Genomic DNA, 19849 nt, shown 5'->3' with positions numbered 1-19849 from the left:
GAGGCAATCTTGTTTTTCTCTAATTTTGTCGTGTAAGCTCAAGTTGTGTGATAAATCTTAAGTAGAAGACCATCTTGTGTGTGCATTGTGTATGTCTTCTATTTGTTTCATAATTTGTCTCTTAGATTCTATATTACATATCATGCTTAACCATAGTATTTGTTGGTGGGTTGCAATTAGCTTAATTTGTAAATCATACTGCTCCACTATTTAGTTTTAAGAATCATGTGGTATACTAGAGGGAAAAACTCAAACAGTTATTAATTACTATTGTATTTTTTTAAAAAAAATGTAGACAATGTGATAACATTTAAACCATTCTTATAATAACAAATTTTAAAGATTTAAAAAAAAATCCTATATCAGAATTCATTTAAAAAATCTAGAGGATGTTAATAATCGAATTTGTGTTTCCTAATTTTCAGTGGGAACTTAAAAATGAACATCTGAGTTTTATAAAGTGGTCCAAAACCATACCCTGAGGGTTGTTAGGTTATCTCGTTTCCTTTCTCGAAAACAAGTTTTAAGATAAGACCTTTTTCTTATAGATAAGAAACCAATTTTTTGTAAGGTTAAAGTATTAGCCATTAAACTAATATTCCAACAAAAAATAAACTAAATCCATTAAATTGATGATGCATCATGTTCAACAAACTATCGTATAAAATTAACAAACGAACAATAGCTCAATACCCCTATTGAGCTATTGTTCATCAACAAAACTAAATAAATTATTATTATTATTATTATTATTGTGGATTTGGTTGCGGATTTTGAGATTTACCAATGTAAATGCATAAAGAAATAGGAAGGAAATAATATTTAATTGGAACATTGATATAGTATTGAGGTTGACGTAGGTGTACGTAAAAAAAATAGAAAACTAAACTAGAAAAGGTGGAGTTTTTTTAGTTATTTTGCCAATGATGTGTAGAGTTTGATGTGAATGTTCTTATATATGAATAAATGGGCCCCTTCATCAATGACTTAACTTAGTCCCCATATGGTATTTTAATGGGATAAGTTTTCCTCCCATTGAATCTTCTAATTTTCTCTCATTTTTATAGATGCAAGACGTGTGACATTAAAAATAGATATATGCAATATACCCATGTAAATGGGAGAGAATGAGATTAAGATGTTAACGAACGTGATGAAATTTGATAAATTTACATTAAGCTTGTCCCCCTAGATTCGAAGTCTGGCTTCGTCCCTATTATCATTGCTCATGTTGTATTGTTCCTAGTTCATTGTACTCTTCTATATATATCTAAAATTTGAAGAATAGAATTTAGGGCCTGTTTGGTTAAGAGAAAAAAAATGGTGTTTTTAGTATTCATTTTCTGTTTTTTGTAGGACCCACTACCAAAAAACTAGTTTGGTTGTGTTTTTATACTCAATATTCATTTTTAGTTTAAAAAAAATAAATTTGAATACAAAAAATGAATACAACTTTTGGCCGTTTTCATTTTAAGTGAAAATGAATACAGTGGCATTCTTGTAAAAACATCAAGTTGGTGGTGCCCAAATAATTAATGAAGACTTCATATATCTCTCTCTCACTTCATCTTCTTCTCTCCCTCACAAGTCACAGAACCAATTTCTCTCTATTTCCTCTGCATTGATTCTCTCCCTCTCTCCTTTGACGAGTTCTTTGTCGACGAATTGACACAAGGTAGCTTCGATGTTCTTCAGAGACTGGAAGTAAGCCACATGTTGACGCAAGACAATGCTATTTTGATGTAAGATCATTCTATCTCTCTCCTCAACAAGATCAATTTTTCTCTCTCTCTCTCATAATTTTTTTCTTTCTTTTTGGTGGGTTTATAATTCTTTCATGCATCTCCAATGTAGGGTAATGTAGAGTAGCAACAATTAAAAAAGAGAGTAGCAACAAACTATCATAAAAAATGTGATTATTCTCTCTCTTTTACTATGTATGTATGTATGTGTGTATGTGTGTTTGTTATCTTCTTTTTTTTCTTTGATTGTTAGATGTGGTCCTATTTTATTATAAATATATTATATAATGATATAATGTTATTCTATTACATAGCATGGCTTGGATAATTTGTTGTTTACAACTATATCTTTTAATTTGAATATTTTTCTCATTATCTTTTATTCTATGAATTTGTTATTCTCTCCCCAAAAAAGGTGATATACTCTCTTTCTTGCAACTCTTGATACATTTTTGGTGTTGTGTTTTTTGAGTTCGCATACAAGTCCTCTCACTCCCTCTTATAGTTTTGGTTTGATATTTATTTGAGTTAATCCTTAGTTTGGAAGTGAGAATTTGAGTTTATATCAAAACACAATCTACATGACTAAGAATATAAATGTGCCTATCAATTATTTGAATAATATCAATTGTAATTATGTGATAAGTTTCGATTATCATGATAATCTCCTTGAAAGAAAGAAAATTTTAAATGATAAATTTGAAACTTAAAAAATTTTAGTTGTACCAAAAGAAATGAAGAAAAATATAATTCGTAATGACAATATTTAGAAGAATATGGACCACAAAAGAAAAGCATAATATCAAACAAAAACACTAAAAATGATAAATTTATATATTTTCAAAAATAGAGAGAGAGAGAGAGATAGATTTAGAAATTGTTTAATATTTCAAAAGAATAAATTATATACAATTAAATTTAGAGAGTAAATTATGTATTATACCACATCATATGTATTATACCACATCATAAAATAATCATATATTCTCACGCATCACATGGGTCTGCGAGTAGTTTTTATAATTGTTGAAGATAAATTTGTTACTATAGGAGAAGCGTTTGTGTAGATCCATAAATTTGTTACTGTTACTTTGCTTTGCTTTTGGGTTTAGGTTTGTTTATTTTTAATGGGGTTTTTTAGTTTTTGTGCGTAGTGGTTTTGAAAATAAAGTGTGTGCTGGGTGAACTAAAGAAGACAAAAATAAAGTGTTTTATTTCTCAATCCAAAAAGAAAATCAAATTATAAAGTATAAATTGCAGATCCAGATATGCGGTTGAATGTGAATGGCAAGATCAATAGCAGGATAAAGAAATCTGCTATTGGAGGAGGGATGTAGTGACCACTAGTGGTTCTGTTTCAGTCGTGTCTCTCTTTGAATTTCTCTCTCTTCTTTTCATATGGGTTTAGGCATGATATTTGTATTTTAAACTCCATGTGTGTTTCTATTTGTGTATTGGCGACAGACCAATTTTTTTTGTTGAGAAAGTAACGGTGGACCAATTGATGTATTAATTTGGCATAGATGTAAAGTTTAAGGAGTAAATTAGCCAAAAGAAAAGTTCAAGGGGGTGTCATGACCATTCCTCTAAAGTTCAAGATGTGTATATGCATTTTTCCCAAAAAGAAATGTCAATTAGGGAAGTAATAGAGAACATGATTTCAGATAGAATAGAATAGAGGAAAAGAATTCATGTGATTGACCCAATCTAATCTGTCAAGAATCTATAGCCGCCTCCAAATTTTGGGACTAAGGCTTTGTTGTTGTTGTATTTCATGTAAAGATCGTCTAAACTGAAGTGATCTTGCTCAGTTTAGTCACCAGTTTATAAGTTGATTCATTTGTGCCCTCAATGTGAAGGGTATCATCAATTAGTAAGGTTTATTGGGTTCTACAGGATACAACCACATTTATTGGGCTCTATAAATAGCAATTTTGGAGAAGACCCATAGGTTTCTTGTGTTTTTAAGGAAGATGAAAGAGAAGAAGTTACCAAATGAATAGAAACCACTATTTATATACAAAGGATTATGACTTTTCAATAGACACATTTTTATTTAATATACACATTTTCGGTATTTCTTGAGCACGTCTCTAAGAGCATTACCTCAAGGATCACATCCATTTTTTATTAAAAAAAATATGTCAAATTTAGTTGCAGTATTTGAACCAGAAAATCCATGCTAAGCCTTCGAGGAAGAATTCATACACTGATTAAGTGCAGCCTTTGAAGATCGGTAAGAGTGCCAACCCCCAAGGCTATTGTCTCCGATGGATCCCACCCTGGCACTCAAATTGGCCACAACAGCAACATCCCTTTCAGTCCCAGTGCCTCTGAGAACTTTTAGCAGTGGCCACAAATGCTGCTTGTACAAATCAACCACAATTTTTAGTCATACTATAAGTTATACAGCCTCAAAAAAGCTTAAACAACACAGTAGTTAAACGAAGCCCAATTGCAATAAAAACTTCAGATAGAAGCATTCCAATGATTGGCTTATTGCAAAAACAATTACGCTGTTTATTGGAAAGCAGTTAGCTTAGAGTAACCGCATCAGTCCGTCTAAAATTTTCCATCTATTTTAGCATAAAAATCCACCTTTTTCTATTTTACACAAACACTTTACAGAAACACACACATTAATTTATCTATTATGCACACTTTTTTTATTTATTAAAATAGTATTTTTTTTCTTACTTTTTTTTTTTTTTATTTCCCACCTACTCCCACCTAACACTTACTACATTTTTCTCTAAATACACTCCCTTCTTCTTGTCCTTATCTCTATCTCCGCCTCTCTTCTTTTTTTTTTTTTCTTTTTTTTTTTGAGAATCTTTTTGTTTCCTCCTCTTCTTTTACAATTTGGGTTTCATACTTTTATTATAGATGATGATTTTGGGTTAGGTTTGATTAAGGGCATATATGCACAGTTATTGTAGCAATTGTGCATAAATGCACAATTTTACACCCACTGATGTGAGTTTTTTTGGCTTAAAATGTGTAAAATGAGCAACTTTTTTTTTTTTTTTTTTTTTTTGCAAGACTTTACAGTTTACACATACTGATGCAAATGCTCAAGGAAGCTTATGCATCCAGATATTATTTGTAAAGGGCAATAGTGACAATTAACTTGAGATAAATTGATTTATGTGCATATTGTCAAGCTAGATCCTAGGTTGCACGGACACGCCATTTTTGGCGTCGTGTCCGTGTCCGACACGTGTCGAACACCGGAACGGGGACGACGCTCCAGTTTCCGGTGTCCGGCGGTGTCCTTTTTTTTTTCTTTTTCTTTTTTTTCGCTTCTCCGACACGGCGCCGACGCGGTTCCGACGCGTCCGACACGCCAGCAGTAAAAAAAAAAAAAAAAAAAAAAAAGGAAAAAAGCACAGATTTTGACAGATGGACTTACCATTACCGTTGATCTGTGACAACCCTAAAACCATAAAACATTTTTAGAATCTGAAAATTGGAAGATCAAACCACAAAACTCAAGTTCTTCACTTCTTCTCTGTTGCTGAAACCCACTTCGCTGCCGCTGCCGTCTGTCCCTCGCCGGAGTTAGCTCGTGCCGATCGGCGAGCTCTGACGTCGACGGCGTTCCATCCGTCCCTTCCGATCTCCATCTCTCTCGGCGCGGACAACAGGTCCGATTCACCTCTTCTCTGTTCTCTCTGCTTTTTTTTTTTTTTTTTCTTTCTTTCTTTCAAGTGTTAAAGTGTGGGTGGGTGTAATGTTAACTGTTAAGCACTTATATATATAACGTGTTTTGTCTGATTTTTTTTTTTTTTTTTTTTACTGCTGCTGTGGTGCCGTGACCTCTGTCTTTTTTTTTTTTTTTTTTTAGTTATAACTTATCATTTATAAATTTGTTTTTGTGTCCTGCTATAGTTTTATTTATTTATTGAAGTTAAATATTGTAGGTGAATTATTAAAATGAATCCTGAAAATGAAAGTGAGAATGAGAAATCATCTTCTGAGAATGCTGCTCCTCTATGGAAATATGTTACTAGATTAGAAAAAGCAAGTGTTGGTGGTGGGAATGTTTCTTTTAGATGTAACTATTGTGAAAAAATTTTCAAGGGGTCTTATTCAAGGGTGAAGGCACACTTGTTAAAATTGCCTAAGTTTGGAATACAAGCATGTGCCAAGGTTGGAGATGAGTATCAAAATGAAATGCAGAAATTAGAAGATGCATTTGAGGAATCTTCGCGTAGATTGAAGAAGCCTAAGTTAGTGTCTTTACCAACTGATTCTCCTACTAGTCCTAATTTGGATAGTAGGGAGAGTAGTACAGCTACAAGTCATCCATTTTTCCAAAAAAAAAAAAGGGGTTGGGATTTGGAATTCTCCTTTGGAGAGGGCTTTTAACAGTCAATGTTGAGAGCAATTAGATTGTCTTATTGCTAGGACATTTTACTCTGCTAGCTTACCCTTTCACTTTGCTAAAAACCCGTATTGGATTGAGATGATCAAGTTTGCAGCTAATAATAATTTAGCGGGCTATGTTCCTCCGGGTTACAATAAATTAAGAACAACTTTGTTGCAAAAAGAGAAGGCACATATTGAGAAGTTGTTGAGGGCAATTAAAGACACTTGGAAAGAAAAGGGTTTAAGCATTGTAAGTGATGGGTGGACAGATGTACAAAAAAGGCCACTTATCAATTTTATGGCTACATCACAGAAAGGGCCAATTTTTATCAAATCCATTGATGGTACCAAAGAGTACAAAGACAAGCACTTCATTGCTGACTTGTTTTTAAAGGTCGTTGGTGAGGTTGGGCCTCAACATGTTGTTCAAATTATTACTGATAATGCGTCTGTTATGAAGGCTGCAGGATCTATTGTTGAAGCTGAATATCCTCATATATTTTGGTCACCTTGTGTTGTGCATACTCTCAATTTGGCTTTGAAGAATATATGTGCACCTAAGTACTCTTTGCAGAATGAGGATGCATATAATGAATGTAACTGGATTGCACAAGTTTCAGATGAGGGAACTTTCATTCGTATTTTCATCACAAATCATTCTATGAGATTAGCAATTTTTAATTCATATTCTCCTTTGAAGTTACTTGCTGTTGCTGAAACACGATTTGCTTCAATAATTATCATGCTTAAAAGATTGTTTCAAGTAAAACAAAATCTTCGAAATATGGTTGTTAGTGAGGAATGGATGTCATATAGAGAAGATGATGTAGGAAAAGCTCAAACTGTGAGGGATTATATTTTGAATGATTTGTGGTGGGACAAGGTTGCATACATTCTAAGATTCACAGAACCTATTTATGAGATGCTTCGAGTGGCTGACACGGATGCACCTATTCTCCATAAGGTGTATGAAATGTGGGATTCCATGATAGAAAATGTGAAGAAAGAAATATACCAACATGAAGGCAAGGAAGACTATGAGGAGTCTCCATTCTATAATGTGGTACACAATATACTTATTGAATGGTGGACTAAAAATTGCACACCACTTCATTGCCTAGCCCACTCCTTGAATCCAAAGTAATTTTTCTATCTCTTTAATCTTTTCGTTTATATTCTTTAGGTATTTCCAAATAAATAAACTAAACTTATTAGTTGTACTTGTTTATTTGTTTTTAACTAGGTATTATACTATTAAATGGATTGAGGAAGTTAGAGGCCGTGTTGCACCACATAAGGATGCTGAAATTTCAGTGAAGAGAAACAAGTGCCTCAAAAGGATCTTTCCTGATCCTGATGATAGGCAAAAAGTTAATGTGGAGTTTGGTTTGTTTAACTCATTACAGGCTTATGATGAGGATAACATGGAGGATAGGTGGAGCTACAATCCAATGCTTTGGTGGTCAACTTATGGGTCCACTTTACCACTACTTCAAACTTTAGCTCTAAAACTTCTTGAACAGCCTTGCTCATCATCATGTGCTGAGAGGAATTGGAGTACCTATGGCTTCATCCATTCTATGAGGAGGAATAGAATTACTCCTAAACGTGCTGAAGATTTAGTGTTTATTCATTCTAATCTTCGACTTCTTTCAAGGAGGAGGCCCGAGTACAATAGTGGAGAATCTAAGAAGTGGGACATTGGTGGAGATAATTGGGATGAACCATTTGGAGGACCTGGGTTGCTTGAGATTGCTTATCTCACACTAGATGAGCCAAAGATGGAGACAAGTATTGTTGAGAATAATGATTATGTTGATGATGATGATGTTGTTGTTCTTTGATAATCTTGTAGTTTAAAACTTGTTATCTTTTTATGTTTTTAGTTTGATGTTGAACTTGTTATCCTTTTATGTTTTTAGTTTGATGTTGAACTTATTATCCTTATATGCTTTTAGTTTGATGTTGAACTTGTTATCCTTTTATGGTTTGTACTCTAAACATTTTATGTGTATTATTGTACTACTTTGGGTGTTAGTTTACTTATTTGTAGTTCTACATAATTTGAATTCTAGATATAAATGTATTTTATGTCTAAAAATATTTAAAAATGTGTCTAAATATAAAATTTAATTAATTATTTAACCGCTGTGTCGCCGCCGTGTCGTGTCCTTATTTTTCAAAAATTGCCGTATCCCCGTGTCCGTGTCCGTGTCGTGTCCGTGTCCGTGTCCGTGCAACTTAGGCTAGATCTAGATGCCTTTTCAATCCCACAACGTGAAGAAGTCTTCTTCCACACTTTTGAAGCAAAATCATCCTTCCAATGGTCTTTGGAAAATTTGGTGGGTGGAGAGGGACATTGGACTTGAAAAATGGTCACCAGGTTCATTAGCCCAAGCTTTTAATACAGAGCAGTGAAATTTTGTTTCATGAGGCACCATGTCCTATGTGCCACAAACCCCCTCCAACGACACATGATTGATCTTTCATATATATATATATATATATATAAAGAGAGAGAGGGGTAATAATTCATGATTGATCTTAAAAATGACATCCTTTTAAAGGTTCCCAAGAGGGATAAGATAAGCATGTGAGAAGCATTGTGGATCTTTTCAAATAATAAAATGATATCTCATGCCACTAGCTCATGCTACACAACAAAATATAAAAGTTAATATATATATATATATATATTTATTGTGGGGACACCTAATATCCCTATTTTCTTCTAATTTCTAATTTTCATGATAGCTAGAGAACTGCTCGTTTGGTTTGAACATGACTTAGTTTTCATAACTCATAACCCAAACCTCACTTTATCTCAAAAACTCCAAAATTATTGTTTGGTCACATTACTCAACCACATAACTCACTTTTTGCCACCATAACTCATACTTTAGAAACTGAAAACACCAAAATTATGTTATCAGTTTCCATCATCCATCACTCAAATTTCTGAGTTTTGAATGATGGAAACATCACCCAAAAACCAAGCCAAACAAGATTTTTTCGTTTTGAAAACTCAGTGATGAAAACTAAGTGATATCACTCAAAATCATGGTGATCCAAACAAGCCATAATTTCTTATCTTGTTTTAGTTTGACTTCTTTCATACGACTTTTGCTATATATGCAGATGTATTCGTTTGTAAAGGAGTAATGGTTAAATAATATAGATTTCTTCTTCCACAGTTTCTCTTTTGATGTTCTCTTTGTAAAAACCTTATATCATTTATAACATATAAAAGTTCTAGAGGATCCTAATTGTTGATTTTGTGTTTCCTAATATTCAGTGGGAGCTTGAAAAATGAACATCTTTTGAGTTTAAAAATGTGGTCCAAAACCATAACTTGAGGGTTGTCGTCATCTTAGGTTATCTTTTTTCCTTTGTTTGAGAACAAGTTGCAAAATGAACCTTTTTCTTATAGGTAAGAAAAAAAATTTCTGTCACGTTATATATGAATAAATGGACCCTTTCATAACTGACTTAACATGAGCCCATAAGGTTATTGGCCTTTTACTTAGGCCTAATATCAACTCAAATAATTGAAATTTTCCATATGAAGAGAATTTTTTTTTTAAGGTAATAGGCGTAAATGCACTTTTGGTCCCTACATTTTGGGTCATTTTTCGATTTTGTCGCTAAACTAATTTTGCTCCTAGGTCAATTCTTGATTTTTTAAAATCGTTTTTAAAATAGTCATTGCCGTCAACCCAGTAACAGAAAAATCTGAGGTGTTAAACGGAGTGCATAGGTGGCATGTTAATCGTTGACGTGGCAAATAAAATAATATTAAAAAAAATTATTTTGCTTTTAAAAATGACAAGTCAGCATTTTAATTAATAAAAAAAATTAAAATAATTTAAAAAAATTAAACTGAAAAAATTCAAAAAAAAAAAAAAAAACCTTTTTCAATTTTAAATATTGAGAAAACAATTTGTAGAAACTATTTCAATTTTTCTTGAACTTTCTTAAGGAACAAACATTAAGTTAACACCCCTTCTCATTCTAGGCTGGCGTGTCTGTGTTTGTGTTTGTATTTATTTCATTTTCTTCTTTCTTTTAAGATAAACCAAAAAAAGAAAAATCAAAATAAAAATAACTTAATAAATAAATATAATTGGTGAGTGTTTGTGTTTGTATCTTTTTTTTTTTTTTTTTTTATTCAGATCCTCTCTTTCTCTGTCTCTTGGTGTGTATTTGTGTTTGTATCTTTCTTTTTTCAAACTTTCAATCTCTCTCTCTCTCTCTCTCTCTCATCTTAGGGTTTTTCTAGTTTTCCGTGGGGTGGTCGGTAATGGAGGTGGAGATCGGTGGTCGGGGTGGAGATCGGTAATCCATGGGTCTTGGATTATGGGTTTGGTGGGAGATGGAGATGGTTGGGTTTGGTTGGAGAGGCTGGGTTTTTCTGGGTTTCAGTGGGGGTGGGCTGTACTTCTACCGAGTCGGAATCGGAAGACCACCGACTCCGGCGTACTCGATGGCGAAAAGTTATCATTTCCATCTCAACTGAATGCGACGTCGTTTTCGTAATGTTTAGTTGACCATGACTCAGACTGGGCTTCGACTAGGTGGATTCGGTGCTGTTGATGGCGAGTTAATGGTGGATTTGGGTTTGTTGACGACGAATTTGGTGTTGTTGATTGCGGATTTGGTGTTGTTGATCGGCAGGGTGTTGTTGTTGATGGCGAATTCTGGGTTTGTTTGTTTGTTTGTTTTTTTTTTTTTTTTTTTTTTTGTTTTTTTTTTTTGCCCTTGATGTTCTGGGTTTGTATGTGTTCTAAGTTTGTTTGTGTTCTGAGAATTTTTCCCAAACTGTTCTGGGTTTGTTTGTTTGTTTTTATTTATTTATGCGGATTTGTATATTTTTCTAGATTTATGGGTTTGATTTCCTAGAGGTTTCAATGTTGATTGTGTTGGAATTTTTTGTGTTGGGATTGATTTTGAGTGGGTTAGTCAATTGGGTTGGTCTTGATTTGGAGAAGAACATGAAGAATGAAGTTCTAGGTTGGAGGTTTGATGATTTTTCTGGGTTCGTTTTCTCATGTGGGTTTAGGTTTGATGAATTTTTCATGTTTCGGAGGTTTCGGTGGAGGATAGGGATTTTGTATGAAATTTTGCAATGTTCTGGGTTTGATTGTGCTCTTGTTCTGGGTTTGATTGTTCTTGGATTCGGGAAGAACATGAAGAACAAATTCTTGTGTTCTTACCTAAAAAATAATGAAAGCAATGATAATAATAATAAAATCAAATTTAAAAGTTTGTTTGTTTGTTTTTTTTTTTTTTTTTTTTTTTTAAATTTAGTTTGAATTAAATTGAAATTGAAAAATATAAATTATTTATATTTTTTAATTAAACTGACATAGCTTTTTTTAATTAAAAAAATGCTAACGTGGCATTTAAAAAATATCAAATAAAATATTTTATTATTATTTTATTAGCCACTTCAACGATTAACATGTCACCTATGCACTCCGTTTGCCACCTCAGATTTTTCTGTTACTGGGTTGATGGCAAGGACCATTTTAAAAACGATTTTAAAAAATCAAGGACTGACTTAGGAGCAAAATCAGTTTAGGGACCAAATCGAGAAATGGCCCAAAATGTAGGAACCAAAAGTGCATTTAAGCCAAGGTAATATGAAGACAATATTTCATCGGGATAAGATCTCTTTTCATTGAATCCTCCTCTAATTTACTCTTATTTTTATTTAAATGTAAAACATGTGATATTTAAAAATCAAATGCATACCACATGTTCATCTAATGGGGGCGAAAGAGAGGACCATCATTACTAGCTCAAAAATGTTTTAGTAGTGACAGAAATTGCCCAACAGAAGCCAAAAATCATTTGAAAGGTGCTTCACAGCTATAGTAACAGATTTATCTTCAATTAACAAGAAAAATAAGTCCACCAAGCTAGGAACAATATAACATGGACAATGACAACAATCAAAGTTGAATTACCAAATCCTTACCGAGTGAAAAGTTTAACCAGAAAAATCCAATCATAGAATTAAATTCTGATATACGAATATTTTATTTCTCAATTACAAAATTGTCAAATGGGTCATTGGATTTTTTAGCCTACTTATAGCATCCAAGCTTTAATTTTGAAATTGACCCATTTCACAATTCTAAAGCATGGTTTTGCAGAGAAAGCAAAGAAAAATGAGTTAAATAAATACAAAGATCTTAGCCACATTACCCTCATATGGATCTTGATCAGCCATAGTAGAAGTTTGCATATGATAGCTGGGCAAAAGAGGCGAATTGTCTGTAAAGAAATGAAAGAGAGGTAGATTAAGAAGTGAGAAAGTGTACATGAAAAGATTTGTGAGGAGAGAGAAAAGTGAAAATTGAAAGAACTTACAGTGAGAGTGAGAGTGAGAACTGGAGCTTTGGTTTTGCCAAGAAACATCAGTGAGAAGAAGTGGGTCATGCCATTGATTACCATCCTCCTCCATTGTTGTTAAAACTTAAAAAATGTATTTATGACTTTTTTTTTGAATGAGAGCAATAAAAAGAGTTGAATTGGGTTTTTTTTTTTTTGAAAAAAGAAAGATAGAAAAATACAAGAAGAGAAAGAAACTCAAATGCTTTTGAATCTCCAAAGAGAGAGAGAGAGAGAGAGAGAGAGTATTATGCCGCTGATTTCGTTTTGAGGATGAATCTGAGTTTTTTTTTTGATAAGCAACTTGGATAACTTTTTAATTGACCGAAACAGAGAACATATTTGTTACATCTTTGAGCACTTTGTCTACAATAATGGGCGGAATATCTTCCACCCAAATCTTACACGTCGAAATAGTTTTGGCCATCTTAGCCATCAAATGAGCTGCTTCATTTCCACACCTGCACACATGAGAAGCAGACCACGCCTTAAAACAGCTAAGGCTTTGCAAAGAGCCCTCAACAACTTTCTGCACAGGCCACGGGCAAGACTCAAAATTCTGCAATGCTTTTATAACTACTTGAGCATCCCCTTCAATTATGATCTCCCTTAAACCCAACTCCCATGCTAACTGAATACCTTCCTGCATTGCCCAAGCCTCTGCCTCCAAAGCCTTCAGCGGCAACTCCACCCGCTTGCTCATGGCACCCATCAATAGCCCCTTCTCATTCCTTATGACCACCCCCACTCTGCAACTTCCAGACTCCTTAAAAACAGCCCCATCCACATTTATTTTATACCAGCCACACCTAGGAGGAGACCAATGAGACTTTGGTGGTTTAGAAGGCTCGTTCAGGCATAGATTTTCCTACCGAAACTCCTTTACATATTCTGCTACTTCATTTATAATCCAGCCTGCATCTTTACACTGCCCCCCATGTTTGAGTGCATTTATGTGATTCCATAGGCTCCAAGCCGTGACTGCAAAAGTCTCCCAATCAATGCCAGGTTTCCTCTCTTTAATTTCCCATACTAAATCAAGGAAGTCTTGTGACTGGTTGGGTATTGCTGGCAGCTTAAGTCTTGAAGCACCCCAAACCTCAGCAGCCAACTTACGCCCCCATAAGACATGCCCCGCAGATTCACACATCCCACATTGTTCACAGTCATCCTCAATGTGAATTCCCCTAGCTCTCAGCCGATGTTTTGTTGGAAGTATGTCTCTACAGGATCTCCACATGAATTGTTTTATTTTGTTTGGGCATTTTAACTTCCAAATCAAATTCCATAGGGATTTCATCTTATCATTTTTTGAGGCACTCCCTGCATTCGCATTGTGGCTACTCTCCTTCAGGCATTTTTGAGCAACCTTGTATGCACTCTTTACTGAAAACCTCCCATTGGCTGTCTAAGCCCACATTAATGAGTCCTTCAACAAGCGAGAACTAATGGAAATCCTAAGAATTGTATCAGCTTCATGAGGAAGGAAAGAACTTCTTACTTTACTTACATCCCACGATCTAGTCTCCTTATCTAGCAGCCAGGCACCATTGCATGATTCCAAACTGGTCCTCGGGCTAATTACTTTGAAGGAATCCGGAGTGGGCAACCACCTATTCTTCCAAATATCAATTTGCTCACCATTTCCAACCATCCACCTTGACCCTAAGGGGCACTTACCTAGCACAACATCCTTTGCTGCAAAAATGCTACGCCAAGCAAATGAGGGGCACTTACCTAGCACGGCCTCCTTAAAAGGCCTATCCGCAAAATATCTTGCTTTGAAAACCCGATGCACTAAGGAGTTAGAATTCTATTGGATTCTCCATCCTTGCTTTGCGAGAAGGGCAAGGTTGAATGCTCTTAAATCTCTAAAGCCCATGCCCCCTTCTTCTTTTGGAATACATAGTTTCTCCCATGCTATCCATGCCATTTTTCTCTCCTTATCTTTCCGCCCCCACCAAAAGCTGCTCATCATTGCATTTAACTCCCTACAAAGCGAATCCGGCAACTTGAAACAACTCATCGTGTATATAGGGGTGGCTTGGGCAACGACTTTGATTAAAATCTCCCTTCTGGCACTGGATAGCAATTTCCCTTTCCATCCCACTATTTTCTTGCTCACTTGATCCTTAATGCGGTTAAAAGCCTTCCTCTTCCCCTTTCCCACTAGTGGTGGCAAACCGAGATACTTTTCATGATGTTGGATGATTTGGGCCCCAAAAATATGCTTTATTTGTTCTTGAACCTCCCTCTTTGTGTTCTTGCTGAAAAGTAAGGAAGTTTTATCCTTATTTAGTTTTTGCCCCGACTCACCCGCATAATCCTCCAAGACTTTAAGGATTCTTTTTCCCTCATCCACATTTGCCCTACAGAAAACAATACTATTGTCCGCAAAGAAGAGATGGGAGATTTGGGGCGCTCCTCTACAAACTGAGATTCCCCGAATGTTTCCAAGCTTTTCCTCCTTTCTTAGCATTGCAGACAAACCCTCCGCACACAACAAGAACAAATAAGGAGAAATTGGATCCCCTTGTCGAAGCCCTCTTGAAGGAACAATGTTTCCTTTTGCTTCCCCATTAATTAGCACTGAATAGGAAACTGTACTAATACACATCAACACCAGAGAAATCCATCTCTCGTTAAAGCCCAATTTTCGTATAATCAACTCCAGGTATCGCCATTCCACCTTATTATATGCTTTGCTCATATCGAGCTTTAAAGCCATCAGAGCCTCCTTGCCTTTTCTTTTTCCATTGATACAGTGCATTGTTTCAAACGCCACAAGGACATTGTTCGTTATTTGCCTCCCTGGAACAAAAGCACTCTGTGATTCATTAATAACAGCGGCAAGAATCTTCTTTAGCCGATTAGCAAGCACCTTAGAGATTATCTTATAACTTACATTGCATAAACTAATAGGGCGAAATTCAGTAATTTTTTAGGGAGACTTAACTTTTGGGATGAGGCAAATAAAAGTTTCATTCAGGCCAGGGGGCATCACCCCCGTATTAAGAGTATGCAACACACAATCAATAACATTTGTACCGACTACATCCTAGTATTTTTGATAAAAAATTGGGGACATACCGTCTGGGCCTAGTGACTTAGTTGGGTGCATTTGCTAAAGCGCATTCCATACCTCCTCCGCTCTGAAATTAGCTGTCAGAGTTGCATTCATTACTGGGGATACTTTAGGGTGGATAGCAATTAGGCTTGCTTCAAAATCAGCTGGCTCGTTTGACTTGAAAATGGAACCAAAATACTCCAAAATGATGCCTTCAATGTTTCCTGGGTCAACCTGCCATCTCCCATCCGAGTCTAACAACCCCACAATACTGTTTCTTTTACGCCTCTGGCTCGCAATGGCATGAAAGAATTTTGTGTTTTGATCCCCCCACTTCATACACATAGTCCTAGACCTTTGATTCCACATTATTTCCTCCCTGGTCAATATTTCATTAATCTCCCATTTTAGCCTCTGAACTTCCTCTGCCGTCCCGTGAAGGCTATTCATAGACTCAAGATGTTGAAGCTGTTCTCTCTTTTACTTTAATAATTGGTTCACATTGCCAAATTCTCTCCAATTCCAACTCTTCAGCCTCTCCTTACAATTCCTCAACCTATCAACCAGTTGAACATTAGACAAATTCCCCCCAAAGTCCCATGAAGATTCCACAACTTCCCGGCATCTGGTATCTCTTGTCCATATGGCTTCAAACATAAATCTCTTTTTTTGTGGTCTCCTATTCTGATCCCTTTTCAGACTTAGCTTAATAAGGCACTGATCTGATATAGACATAGAAGAGTGAAATACTCTTGCATCCAGGAATCTCAGCATCCAATCCTCATTGGCCACAACCCTGTCCAGTCTGAGCTTGTTCCTTTCTCCCCCAAAACGTCCGTTACACCATGTGTATTTCTGCCCAATAAAACCAAGATCAACTAAGCCACATCTGTTCAAACAATCCCTGAACTCCACCATTTGTTTTGCCTTTCGCACAGCACTGCCCAACTTCTCATCAGAATATAGTATCTCATTAAAGTCTCCCAAAACCACCCAAGGCAAATTGCATTGTGTACTTAGTGAATCAAGTAAGTGCTAAGAGATGTACCTTTTATTGGTTTTCGAATGACCGTAGAAGCCGGTGGCACGCCATGGCTCAGAGGATGGAGAATCACGGACAACCACATCAATATGCAAATTCGAACAGCTCTTAAAATCAATCATAGTGCCTTCTTTCCACAATAACGCCAAGCCGCCACTTCTTCCATCACTGGGAACAATAATCCTCTGAGTATAATCAAGTTTACATTGAACACCTTTTATTCGATTAATGCCAACCTTTGTTTCTGCTAAAAAGACCAAAGTTGGGTCAGTTGCCTTCACCTCGTCAGTGAGGATTCGAACCGCCAGGTTTGACCCTAGGCCCCGGCAATTCCAGGCTAAGAGCGTCATTGGGCTCAGCGGTGCTGCCTTGCAGCCACTGCCTCACCGCCATCCATCGTGTTTTCATATTCTTAGACAACATGTTGTTTATTTTTCCCCCTTCTGCGTTTCAGTTCTAAAGCATTTGGGTCTAATTCTATTAATGGTGTTGGGCACTCCCTTTTTTGTTTTGTTGGGCTTTTATTTTTCTTTGGGACGTCTGACTTGATTTCCCTTGCCAACCTCTTCCAATGCTTGGATATTAAGCCCATTTTTTCAGCAACCCAGCCCACATTTTCGTCAAAACTCATTGCCATAGGGCCCATTTCGTTCCTAGATATCATTTCCTCCAAACCGGGTTGAGTGGGGCTTTTGTTTGGCGCCAGCTTGAATTTGAAAAGAGGCTCAGTCTTGTCCGCATCAACTTTTTCCCACTGCATAGCCATCTTCATGTCAGGTTGAGCTGATGGGATTCCTAGGCTATCATCACCTAAACTAGCTTCCTTTTCCTCTATTTTTTCTGGTCTCCCATTGACCTTTCCCAATTCGTGTAAAACACTCCCCAACTCTTTTTGGCTGTCAGAACTTTGGAAAACCTCTCCTGAGACATTGTGATTCACGCTCGATAGTTACAGCACCTGCTCACCATTTTGCCCCTGTTCAGCTCCGACCACCCTTCTAGACTCCACTACCTTCACCGTTGCATTCTCACTATACCTCTGCGGATGTACCTGATCTCTCCCCAACCTAGAATGGGTCGTATCCCCTCCATACCTCTTCCACGGATCACCCCTCAACCAAGCCCCATACTGTAAGCTTCCTTCCTCTTCCCCTTCATTTACCAGTGGCCCCTCCAAACATTCTTTACTGGTATGGTCAAGCATTCCACACCTGTAACAAAAATTTGGTAACCTTTCATACTTGAAGATTACCCACCTGTTCTCACCTCCTTCAATATTTATCTTCTTCCCACGGATGAGTTTCTTTGTGATATCAACACTAACACGTACCCTCAAGCATCTCCCCCATTGGACACCTGAATCTGAAACATCAACATCCAGCACCTCCCCTAGTGTAGACCTGATTGCCCATCCAGTTTCCTTTGTTCTGCTCTTGAGAGGCAGATTGAAAATCTGCACCCAAAAAGGACAGTGCTTCATCTCAATGTCCCTTGGAACGAGCTCCCCCTCAAACTCCTTTATAACAATCAGTTGTTTTTCAAAGCTCCAAGGGCACATTTCAAGTACCTTTTGTGTTTATCCTTTCCATCACCGAACTCCACAAGGAAAATTTCTTCATCTATTTCCGAGATTTGCAGTCCTCTGTTCGGCTTCCAGAGCATTCTCAAGTTCTTCCTCAGCGTGTCTAGATTTAAACTCCTCATGGTCAGAATCTTCATAACTATACAATTTTTTCCCACAGCTTTCGCAGCCTTTGTACAGCTACTTCCTAGTTCTATGCCCTCATCTTCCTCTTCTGTAAACTTTAGTTTACTCCACAGTTGTTCCAGCTCATCAGCCATTTAATCTGCTTTATCACGCACTGCAGCGTACACTACACCAAACTGCTAGCAGCCTCACAGCCACGAACCAGACCTCACGCAGGGAGGTCACTAAACTCCTGTAAGAGAAACTACAGGACAAACACTGCTACCACATGTCCTGAGAACATGAGAGCACTCCCACTGGATGAATCTGAGTTATTTGGAATAAGATGACCGTTGCCATTTTGAAATTTGAAAGTGCGTAATGTTAATGGGGCCCAAAAAGGAAAAATAGGAGTCCTTTTCCTTTTTGGGCTAAAACACTTTTCGGCCATGGAGAGGGACATTGGACTTAAAAAAAATAGTCACTGGATTCATTAGCCTAAGCTTTAATTCAATTAAAGCAGGGAAATTTTGTTTCATGAGGCACCATCTAACCCATGTGCCACAAACCCACTCCAACAACACTTGATTGATCTTAGAATTAACATCCCTTTAAGACTTCTTAAAAGGGATGAGATAAGCATGCAAGAAACGTCATGGACTTTTGCAAATAGTAAAGGAACAATTCTTATCAAAAAAAAAAAGTAAAGGAACAATTAATACTACCAACTCATACTACACAATAAAATATAGAAGTTATTATATGTATTGGGGGGACACCTAATGTCCTTATTTTCTTTTTTATTTCTAATTTTCATGATAGCTAGACAAGTATACATGTACTAGGTGATTCTTTCCTATCTTCTTTTAGTTTGTCTTCTTTCAAACTAATTTTGCTATAGATATATATATATATATATATATATATATATAAAGAGAGAGAGAGAGATGAATTCACTTGTAAATGAATAACATATAAATAATATAGCTTTCTTCTTCCACAGTTTCTCTTTTCAAATATTCTCTTTGTAAAAACCTTATATCAGAATTAACATATAAAAATTCTAGAGGATCCTAATAATTGACTTTGTGTTTCCTAATTTTCAGTGGGAGCTTGAAAAATGAACATATTTTGAGTTAAAAAATGTGGTCCAAAACCATACATTGAGGGTTGTCATCATCTTAGGTTATCTTTTTTCCTTTGTTTGAGAAAAAGTTGCAAAATGAGACCTTTTTCTAATAAGTAAGAAACCAATTTTCTGTCACGTTATATATGAATGAATAAATGGACCCCTTCGTGACTTAACATGAGCCCAAGGTTATTAGCCTTTTACTTAGGCCTAAGATCAACTCAAATAATTGAAATTTTTCATATGAAGAGAATATATATTTTTTGATAGGTAATATGAAGAAAATATTTCAATGGGATAAAGATCTCTTTTCATTGAATCCTCTAATTTTTTTTTTTTTAGAAGATCCTATTTTTATTTAGATGTAAGACGTGACATTTAAAAATCAAATGAATACCACATGTTCATGTAACAG

At 35.9% G+C, this 19849-nt stretch overlaps 2 protein-coding genes across 4 annotated transcripts in view; one reads left to right on the top strand and one right to left on the bottom strand.

Annotated features, from left to right (window-relative positions):
* The window catches only part of LOC126720791 (kinesin-like protein KIN-14Q), an 81547-nt gene extending 68945 nt beyond the window's left edge, over positions 1-12602 (bottom strand). The window contains exon 1 of one of the 3 annotated variants that reach the window (XM_050423615.1): positions 12489-12602. In XM_050423615.1, the coding sequence (XP_050279572.1) occupies positions 12489-12582 (94 nt within the window). In that variant the 5' untranslated portion in view covers positions 12583-12602. The remainder of the gene's footprint in view (positions 1-12488) is intronic. The other 2 variants (XM_050423612.1, XM_050423614.1) reach the window with 2 other exon arrangements.
* LOC126720794 (uncharacterized) lies at positions 6143-7972 on the top strand. Its single transcript, XM_050423617.1, has 2 exons — positions 6143-7253; positions 7357-7972. Exons 1-2 carry the CDS (start codon positions 6211-6213, stop codon positions 7955-7957), a joined length of 1644 nt encoding a protein of 547 aa, XP_050279574.1. The 5' UTR covers positions 6143-6210; the 3' UTR covers positions 7958-7972.
* Positions 12603-19849: the final 7247 nt, after the last annotated feature.

This window comes from Quercus robur, chromosome 4 (assembly GCF_932294415.1).
Source record: "Quercus robur chromosome 4, dhQueRobu3.1, whole genome shotgun sequence".
Lineage (NCBI taxonomy): Eukaryota > Viridiplantae > Streptophyta > Magnoliopsida > Fagales > Fagaceae > Quercus > Quercus robur.
The sequence above is the reverse complement of the archived record's forward strand: the minus strand, read 5'-3'. Positions and strand labels throughout refer to the sequence as shown.

Coding starts and splice junctions, on each gene's coding strand:
- LOC126720794 (XM_050423617.1), top strand. CDS start 6,211: ATGATCAAGTTTGCAGCTAATAATAATTTAGCGGGCTATGTTCCTCCG. Junction 7,254..7,356: donor GCCCACTCCTTGAATCCAAA/GTAATTTTTCTA, acceptor GTTTTTAACTAG/GTATTATACTATTAAATGGA.